Source organism: Trichechus manatus, unplaced genomic scaffold (genome assembly GCF_000243295.1).
Source record: "Trichechus manatus latirostris isolate Lorelei unplaced genomic scaffold, TriManLat1.0 scaffold00130, whole genome shotgun sequence".
Classification (NCBI taxonomy): domain Eukaryota; kingdom Metazoa; phylum Chordata; class Mammalia; order Sirenia; family Trichechidae; genus Trichechus; species Trichechus manatus.
In genome coordinates, this window is record NW_004444066.1 from 6558973 (window position 1) to 6569256 (window position 10284).

General features: G+C 33.3%; 1 protein-coding gene across 6 annotated transcripts in view; it reads right to left on the reverse strand.

Moving 5' to 3' along the window:
- Nucleotides 1-722: 722 nt before the first annotated feature.
- The window catches only part of RBM27 (RNA binding motif protein 27), a 76588-nt gene continuing 67026 nt past the window's right edge, over nt 723-10284 (reverse strand). For all 6 annotated transcript variants that reach the window (XM_023739177.1, XM_004384944.2, XM_023739175.1 and 3 more), the window contains 2 exons: nt 5469-5579; nt 723-4077 (listed from right to left, as the gene is read on the reverse strand). In XM_023739177.1, the coding sequence (XP_023594945.1) occupies nt 3994-4077; nt 5469-5579 (195 nt within the window). In that variant the 3' untranslated portion in view covers nt 723-3993. The remainder of the gene's footprint in view (nt 4078-5468; nt 5580-10284) is intronic.

Below are 10284 nucleotides of genomic sequence, written 5' to 3' on the forward strand. Positions count from 1 at the left end.
TTTGCCTAATTCATAAAATGCAAATGAAATTTGCTTATCTGAAAAGAATGAAAATGAAATTTACTCCCATTCTTCAGTATTTTCCTATAGAAGCTGAGATTTAAAGAATGGCTCTTCTATGACAATGCATAATCACTTAAAAGGGAATTTTATCAGAAAAGCAATTTTTTAATGAGAAAATAGGAGCCCAAGTAATATACTTCCCTTCCCTTTCCCACCACCACCCAGTCTTTAGTATGTAAGATCATTTCCTTCTATTATTCCTGACAAATATTCATCACATTTAGAACTGAAATATCTTTAGGTGATCTCTTCAAGGTGTTCTTTCCGTTCTCCCTATTCTGCTTAAGGAAAACATTCTTCCCTATTGTTGGCAGGCATAATGAATATTCTCAAGGTAACATTAAAATAATTGCTTTCATAAACTGTTTGTTTTATATCTGGGATACCAAGACCTAACCACGAACAAAGGAATGTGGCTATCAAAGGTTACTTACAAGTAACACTTTAATACCCTTCGCTTTTAGTCGCAAGACTACCGTTACGGGAGCTAGTCTAATGAATATTTAATGGCCAGTGGCTTCAGAACCCAACTTCATATTGAGTGACACTCTCTCATGCACATGAACCCAACATAATACATACATATTCACTACTCACTCACAAACAAGCATACATACATACATTTTCTTTCTTTCCAGAACAAGCCAGAATTACAGCTCTTTTGGTGATTGTTATAATTTTTGGAATGGTTCATAAATTTTCCAAATTGTTTTAAATTTGTAATACTTTTATCTTTTTTCTTTTTTTTCCAATTGTGAACCATTCCATATTGCATCTTTATTGCAAAAGTCAACATGCTTCTTAGAAATTCAGATTGTAATTGATAAAACAAACATTACATATATGAATTTAAATGTATAAACAGTTAGAAATTCAACAATATCTCCTATTATACTATTACACAAGTTCACAATTTTGTAAAAACTATAATACAGGCATTCTATACATCAAGAGGAACCACTATTCCTTTTCACATGATTTTTTGTCTTCATTTTGAAATAATGATCCATCACCATGGACCTTTTTCACCTTAATAGGACCATGTTTTCCAATTCATCATCTTAGCTGGTAACAATGTTTTCCCAATGTTACAACATGAAGAAATTGAAGGAAATTCTGCACATCCCTGGAATTACCTTTTTAAAACCTGGGCAACAATCTACTAGTAAACCAGGCTGATATAGCTGGATTGGTGGTGTTTTGTTATTGTTAATCAGTTACTTATAAAGATGTCACACACATTAAGAAGAACAGCAGAATTTGCCTCAGATGGTTTATGTTATTTCTGTAAATAAAGATACCAAGAAAACAAGTCATGGTAGTTATTAATCTTTGAGAGAAACTCTCTAACATTTGGAGATTTGTGTGTTTGGGTTAAAAATCCTGGGCACGGGGGTGGGGGGGACAACAACCACAAGATATGTGTAACTATATTATGCTAATCTTCACTTAAATTTTCTGTTATAATTAATCCATATTTTAAATTCATTTCTGAGAGTATAACATGTTGTAAAATTCTTAGAAAGGGCACTTCTAAACTATTTTAGTCCTATTTAAGGTGTACTGAAAACGAAGTTTTATACAAAGGGCTTCAAATCTTACTGGAAAAAATGTCTAACTGTTCTTCAATTTAACACCCTTCTCTCATTCTTTCCCCCCTCCTGCCCACCAAATAACTGAAAAACCAAACAAATCCTCAACTCTCTCTGTACTGAGAGTATAATAAGATGTCAATTTTGAGGTTAAAAAATCATATGAAAAGGAATCTCATTCTGATGAACTGTCAGTCTACTGAAAATTTTCTTACAGTTCCATCAATTTACTGTAATTTTCAGTTTCCAAATACAAAAATACAACAATTCTTATTGAAATCTATACGCTGGTAGTTTTAGTACACCAAAAAAACAAAACAAAAAAAAAAAACCCAAACAAATTATTTACAAAATTATACAGTTTAAGAAAAAACTTTGTACAAAAAATATATAAATCCTTTGTTCCCTCTATCACGTTTAAACTGTCAGGACTCAAAATATTCACCACAATGAATCTTTCAAAATATATACTGACTGAGCCACAGACATCAAGAAAATTTCATTAGAGATGATGGAGGAGGAAGGAGCAAGATTGCTTATTCTAGGTACCCCATTCTAATGTTTTCCTTCTTTTATAAGCTTATTTTAGCTTCAGTGTTATCAGAAATAGAATAATAACCTAGAAAGAGGAAGTCCTTATTATTATGAAGGAAAAATTACATGAACTTAAAAATGATCCTGGTTTGACCCATCATTCCAGAAAAATATGTAGAAGATAATCAGAACGTGGGATTTAACTTCTTGTAGCTAAGTATATCTAGAGTCCTGATGGTTTTAAGTTTCTTAGTGAACAGTTTCTATTTTGAGAAACAGTCTTTACCTCAGGAAATAAAATCCTTGATATAGTGATCACCAAGAGCCTTCTGAAGCCAACAGGAAGTTTTAAATTTTCACACCACACTTATATAAAAACACAGATGTGTATAACCTTCAAAAAGTGACATCCTATATACATTAATCATTTTATTTCCCCAGGGGTTAGTACAGTGTAGTGTTGCTCCTCTGCTTTTCCATCTAACATTCAGAACACAAAGACATAAATTTACATATATATTTTACTTAACAGATACTCTACTCTATACAGTGTACAGTAAAAATGCACACAGTGAAGGAAACTGTCTACTGAAGGATATATATATGTTTATGAATAGCAACAAGCTACAAAATCATGAAAATATATGGTCGTCTGATCAAAGTCAAATTATGACTCCCATTTATTTCTAGCATACCCCATCCCCCTATCCCCACCCGCACCCCACTCCTGGCCACCTCACCATCATGGTTTAAATTTAGGAAAAGAATTTCAGATACTTTTTTAACATTTTGTGTTAACTATAACTAAATTGAAGTTTTAAAAGAACAAAAAAAGCCAGTGACTCCCCCCTTCCCTAAAATCCTTCCATTATTCTCAAAACAGCACTTATTTATCAAGGTGCTGATTTAAACCTTTTATTGGGGACTGGCTTTTGGTGGCCCAAATGAGTCACCTATCTCAACACTAGGTAAGTATGTCTATTAATAAAAAGGTAGAAGAAAAGGGGGACAAGAAAGGGGCAACTGGTAAAAGCCTTTTACATTTTCAGAATGTTTAAAAAAAAAAAAGAGGACAACCTGAACCAATGCTCACCAAGCATCAAAGCAAACTAATGATTCAGTAGCAGGAGAAGTCCAGGAGAGTTAATATGATGAGAGAAAGGAAACACCTCGAAGCTGACTACCTTTGCCTTAAAGCATATGAGAACATAAGGAGTCTGTTGTAATTTACACTGTAATAGTACTGCTGCACATAAAAACGGTGAAAAAAATTTATACTGAATACAAATTGGGTTCCTCCACAGTAAAAAAAAAGTTAAAATAAATTGTACTTTTCTTCCAAGATAACTCTTGAAAGCAAAAGGGCATTTTAATTAAAAATATCTCCTACAGTCTGACGACATATCCATAATAGCTGAGAGTTAAGAGATTCCAGGCGATTTTGACATTTAATGAAATTTTATCAGCAGATAACCCAAAATAAAATTTCTGAACACCCTGTCATTTACATCATAATCCAACACCAATAGCAACAAAAACAGGTGGTGTGGAAAATAAGGCTCTAGAGATTATCCATGTCATTCCTGTGGATCTTCACAACTGTGTAAAAGTCACTAGGCCTTTGGTGCTTTAATATCATGTACAGTTATGAGATATGTTTAAATAGCAAACTTGCTGTCCTTAAACTACTGTGTTGAAAAGAAAAATTAAAAAAAATTTTTGGCTCATTGACTTCTTTAAATAATTTTTAAAAAGTTGTTCTTCTAAACAATATTCCTAAAAATTATACAGCTTGCGTCAGATTTCATCTTCGCCATGAACGAGACTCATATTCATCTTCATCTTCGTCATCATCATCATGCAAAAACAAATCTGAGGTTTCGGTTTCCTGAAGAAAGAGAGGGTACAATTTGTTTAGTGGTACAAAAATGTTACATAAAATACTTTTTGGGACAAAGGACAAACAGACTAGTATACAAAGCCAAAACTAGATTTACAAGTGATATACTCAGAGTGTCTTTCAGTGCAAAAAAAGAAAAAAACATTTCAATGTATACAAATTCTTCTCCCCATGCTAACTCTGCTAGCTTTAACAGGACAAGAGTTCCACTCTAATTAATCATCGGAAAAATAAAATATGGATAATAGGAGAAATAAAGATCTGTGCAATGTATGTCTGATAAAATTAATTTATTATATTCCATTAACTTAAAAACGAAGAAAATAAATGACCACTATCAAACTCCTAAACCTTTCCTTTATTATCCAACTCTTTGGGAGGGGTGAATATACTAACTTCCCTATGACACAGACGTTCCAAATCTTATACACAAATTTTATACAAAGTAGAATTATCTACAAATATTACCATAACACCAAAACTTTTATTCTCTTTAAATAAATTTTTTAAAAAGTGGCAAATTTATCTGCTTTTGTTATGCAAAACTACCCATATAGTCACAGGATGCTTAATCAACCATAAATGCTAGACATCTTCTAAAAGCAAGATTATGATGAACCAGGAATAATTTGCAATGCAGGCTAAGTGTCTACTTTTATAAACTAATCAGACAATACAAGAGTAAAAAGTAAAATTAATTCTCATATATTTTAAGAGGCTGATTTCAGTATTCATATTACTTAGGTCCTAGTTTCCCACTTCTGCCCTCTCATTTCCAACTTCTGCACACTGTCACTTTAACTAATTGTACAGGGAAAAAACATAAGAAACTCAAATCTATTATTTATAGTGCTTGAATAGATGAAAAGCTAAAACTAACCAGCTAAAATTTAATTTGTTCATGTAATCTATGTCATTTACCAGGAAAAAAAAGAATTTCTATAACTGAAATAAAGGCAAAATGAATGTAAATTACAAAGAAAAAAAGAACAGTCTCACTAACACCAGAAGAAAATAACTGCCAAAAGAATTTTTTATATTTCTGTACTTACTCTGGAAACCCTGGTGGCACACTGGTTAAGTGCTACGGCTGCTAACCAAAAGGTCGACAGTTCGAATCCACCAGGTGCTCCTTCGAGACTCTATGGGGCAGTTCTACTCTGTCCTATACGGTTGCTATGAGTTGGAATTGACTCGACGGCAACGGGTTTTTCTTTTGGTACTTACTCTAATTCTTTTAATAAGACTTAAACTTATAGGCATATATGAAAGAAAAGGCCAACATTTATGTTTTTAATTTATACTATTTACTTTAATGTCAGAAAAATACATAATTGGGAAATGACCTAATTCAATTCATTTTCAATCATTAAATTTACCTCCTCCTTGACTTCCTCCTCCTCAGTCTCAGTGGATACAGATGGTACCTTGGGCTTGTGCCACGATATTTGTAGTCGACGGTCTTTGAATTTCGACCCTTGGTTTGCAGCCTAAAACATATTTTAGAAGAACAGATAAATTTACACTTACATTTAATAATTATTCCTATTTTATATTATTTAAATTTTGTGTTATTTAAAAAGTGTAGTGATTTGAGGCGGAAAAAAAAATCTGTTCAAGGGGATCTACAATCTCCAATGATAGAAAAAATAAAGTCCCTTTTAATTAGAGTGACTATATGTTCTGGTTTGCCCAGGATAGTACATGGTTTATATCTACGACCCAGCTTCACATAAATGTTAGTATTTGTCTTGGTTTGAATGATAAATTATATGGTCACCCTACTTACAACAGTCATGATGAGGATAACAAATACTGTCTTTTCTTAACATACGTACTGACTTTTGGCTTAGATATCTACATATTTAGACTCAAATCTTAAAAACTGAAGTAATTTTTTAAAAAGGCGTATCGTCTCATGTCTAGTCATTTTATCCCACCTTTACAGCCCCACCTATATTAGGTAAAGCTGTTCCTACTTTATTTTCTAAATGCTATATAATAACAAGAACGCCTCAGTTCATTTACGTGTTCAACAAATGTTAAATACTATCACGACTCAAGGTGAAACTGCTCAATTTCAAATGTGTTTCTTGGTACTACTTTCTAAGCTTTTTTTTTGTTTTCCTCCTCAGCAAATTGCAGCAAGGGAACGGAACAGTTTTCATTTTAAAGACAAAGCAACACAGAAAAAAGAACAGGGATCCAAAGTTTCACGAAAATGAAAGCTTAAGTCATCCCTACAGCTGTCCTATCAATAGTGCTAGATTATAGAATTCCCCAAAATTCTGGGTGCAGCTCAGAGAAACATAACAGATAAAAGGCATCCTTTTTAATTTAGGTTTCACTTAGTTTGTCTGGGGAAAATGCTGATAAACCTCATGAAGCATTTGCCAAGTGTATCCCTGGAACACTAGGAACACTGAATGGTAAGAGTATATGCTAGGCCAGACCCATAACCAGTCAATTACTGTCTGCATAGGTATCAGCAGATAATCTAAGAAAAAATTCCCAAATCCCTGTGGAGGCTGAACACTGATAATCTGATACCAAACATTTTCACTCATGAAACATATTATACTGATGTATCAAGATGGCCCTGTCCAAATACACATTTACCATTACCATTTTTTAAAAACCATGAAATGTGTGTAATAGACCTCCTCTGCCCTTATTCCATCCTTTAACACACAGCCCAATTATAGAAAGGCTTTCACTGCTTGTTTTGTTCATTTCTGTATTATTGGAATTATTAAATAAAGATTACTTCCATAATCAGGAAAAGAAATAAGGATTTTTTAAATATGTAATAATTGGGTTGTCCTCCAAAGAGTAGCAATTCTGTTCTCCAAAAGGCATTTCAAGGCATTACATGTATTGCATATATATTACTGAAAGAAGAATTAGAAATTTAATTTGCTTTCCTATGTAATTTGGAACCAAGAATAAATAACTCCCACTGTAAAACTTATAATAAATCAAATAAGATTAGCAATTAGAATAATGATGTATTCTGGCAATATCAAATCAGGAAATATCATACACTGCTGGTAGGAATCTAATAAAACTGATAAGTTCACTCAGCAATTCCACTCCTAGGAATATACCCAAGGGAAATGTGTGCATATGTTCATAGCGACACTATTCATAAACATCATAAAGTGGATATAATCCAAATGCCCATCAATGGCACAATGGAAAAATAAATTGTGGTGTATTTACACAATTGAATACTACACAGGAATTAAAAAAGCAAACTACTGTTACACATAACAATATAAATTATTCTCACAAACATAATGTTGAACAGAAGAATACATACTGTGTGGCTCCATTCATATAAACTTAAACAAGCAGAGTAATACTATATTATTTCAGGATGCATACTTCGGTGAAAAACTATAAAGAAAGCCAGGAACTGATTATCATAAAGCAAGCATAATGGTTACTTCTCTGAGGAGGAGAGAAGATAGTACTGGGAGGAGTCAGTCATAAGAGGGGCTTTTGGGGTGCTGGCAATGTTCTATTTCTTGACCTCAGGGGTGTCTGCCTTCTGATAAATCACTCAACTATACACTTCTATTTGATATACTTTATTTTAATAAACATTTTAAATTGAGTATTACCTTCACGATTTATAGGACATACTAAATAACTAAGATATTTATGTGAAAAAAAGCAAGGCTCGGAATACAGCCTTGTATTTACATGATCCCATTTTGGTAATGTCTTTTAAATGAGACTTTATATATATATTGTTGTATATGTGATTTTTTTCTCTAAGATATCCAATAATACTGGCTGCTTTTTAAGTGTGGTCAGAGATTGAGAAAAGACGGAAGATTTTTACTTTTTATTCTGATACTCTGTACAGTGATTTTATTTTTTTTTTAACCATTTGCATGTATTGCTTTTTTTATAAAAAAAAGTGACAACTTTTTGGTTAGTAGCCAAGTGCTTAACCACTATGCCAGCAGGGCTCCTCGTATCACAGATTTAGGGACTAGAAAAATGTTCATAAAAACGTAATTGGTTAGACTTCAGATTTTTGTGGTTTCCCCTTTATAATCTGTCTTTGTTTCAATGTTCTAAAAGCAGAAATTTTCTTCGTAAAGAAATGAAAAAATTAAGAGAAGAAAATTAAGGCAGTCTAGAGAGTTCGAATGACTTTACAAAGGTCACAAAATTATTACTGCCACTAGATGTAGCTACCAAAATTGTATTTTTTATCTAAAGGGTGCTCTATAAGGTAATGTGCGTCAAACAGGAAACCTCCTGATCGTTTGTGACAGACAATGGCATTAAATACCAGTAGTAAAACCCCTGCCAAGAAGGGCTGTAGGGAAAAGTTAACTGAGTGTGAAAAGTCTTTTGTAATTACAACAGAAGTACTCCGTTGCCTTATATGAGGTTCCAGATATGGTAAGGGTGAGGGAATTAAGAAGTTCTTGACAGCAAAAAACATAAAAATTACAATTATATAAATTAGGCAGAGGGGTACAGAAGCTCAAGACTTCTAAATCTCTTATTTTCTTAAGAACCAAAGGACTTTCTGGCTAAAGATGGAGAACTGAACATCCATAGTATATAAATTCATACTCTTCCCATACCTCAATGAAATGACAGTAACATGGTTTTTGTTTTTTTTTTTAAAAAAAAAGACTAAATCTACAAGGGCAAGGAGATAAAAGAGAACACCAAAAAGTCTAAAAAATTAGGGAGCTGGAAAGCAGGACTACTGGGAATAGATTATGCCAAAAAATTTTAAATCAACAAGTAACAATAAAAACATATTATTTAGAAGTGAGAAAATATGAAAAGGGTCAGCTAAGAGAGTTAAAAGTGGACATCTTTATGATATGCAGGTATAACTTTTACAAAAATTAAAACTAAAAAAATTATAAGAAAAGAATCTAACGGAGGCTGTTGTTTTCTTCTTTATTTGCATGGAGCCCTGGTGGCATACTGGTTAAGAGATCAGCTTCTAACCAAAAGGTTGGCAGTTTGAATTCACCAGCTGCTCCTTGGAAACCCTACAGGGGCAGTTCTACTCTGTCTATAGGGTCACTATGAGGTCGAATGGACTCAATGGCAGTGTTTGTGTTTTTTTACTTTTATTTAATATTTGCATGTTTGGTATGTTGTGTTCAATGAACATCTTGGAAGACACTGTTAGTTGTCTAAGCAACAATGACTTTACCATTTTCCTTTCTAATAGGCCCTAATTTTCATCACTGGTCAATCGCCATATGTGAGCCTCAGCTCAGGGAGTCAACCAGGGTTGGTAAATTAATCAGGGTAACTCCGTTTCCCTTACCAGGGATTAGTTTAGAAATAAGTTAAGAGACAATCCTGGTTAAGACATGTAAGGGCACATCTACTGAGTGAAAAAGTGTGTGTGTGAGTGAAAGTGTGTGTGTGTGTGTGTGTGTGAGTGAAAGAGTGTGTGTGAGTGAAAGAGAGAGAGAGAGTGTGTGTGTGTTTGTATGGGGGGGATACTTTCTAGAAAGGGTTCCTTCACTATTTTTAAAAGTGGCTTAAGAAAGGTACCCTTCCTTTTCTGTCTTTGGACATTTTTGTTAGAGATTGTGATGTCTGTTGTTGCTGCAGTCATCCTGATACCATAAAGAAAAAAGCCTGAGAACATAAACCAACATACTAGCATAGCAGAGGAGAAATGTAGAAAAACCTGTGTGGTCAAGTTACTGAATTACTCAATCCTAAAATCTTGCTACTTCTAGACTTTTTCAAGTCATTTATCTGTTACTTACAGTCAAATGCACCCTGAGAGAGAAGTACCCTCATAATAAGGAAGGGGGAAAAAAAAAATCCAAGTTCCACCCTAGGTCACTGATTACAACAGCTAAAACAAACTACTACAATTCAAAAATCTTGCTGGTTAATTGATGCATACTACTCGAGAAATGTCAAAGTACAGTGCAATTATTCTAAACATTTAGGGCCAATAATTTTCACTGTTTAAACTAGCCAAACCTCTCTTTAACCAAGGGTAAAGAAATGTACCCTTAGCTCTTATCCTGTTTGTCCCCTTAAGCAAGGCTCTATGCCTTACTTAACTTTTTTAGCTTATGGCCTAGACTTTAATGTTAAAATACTTAAAGGGAATTCTTCCTGAAAGTCTTTAATATCCTCAGCTCTCTGTGAAATAAAATAAATAAAAATGAAGATTCTTCC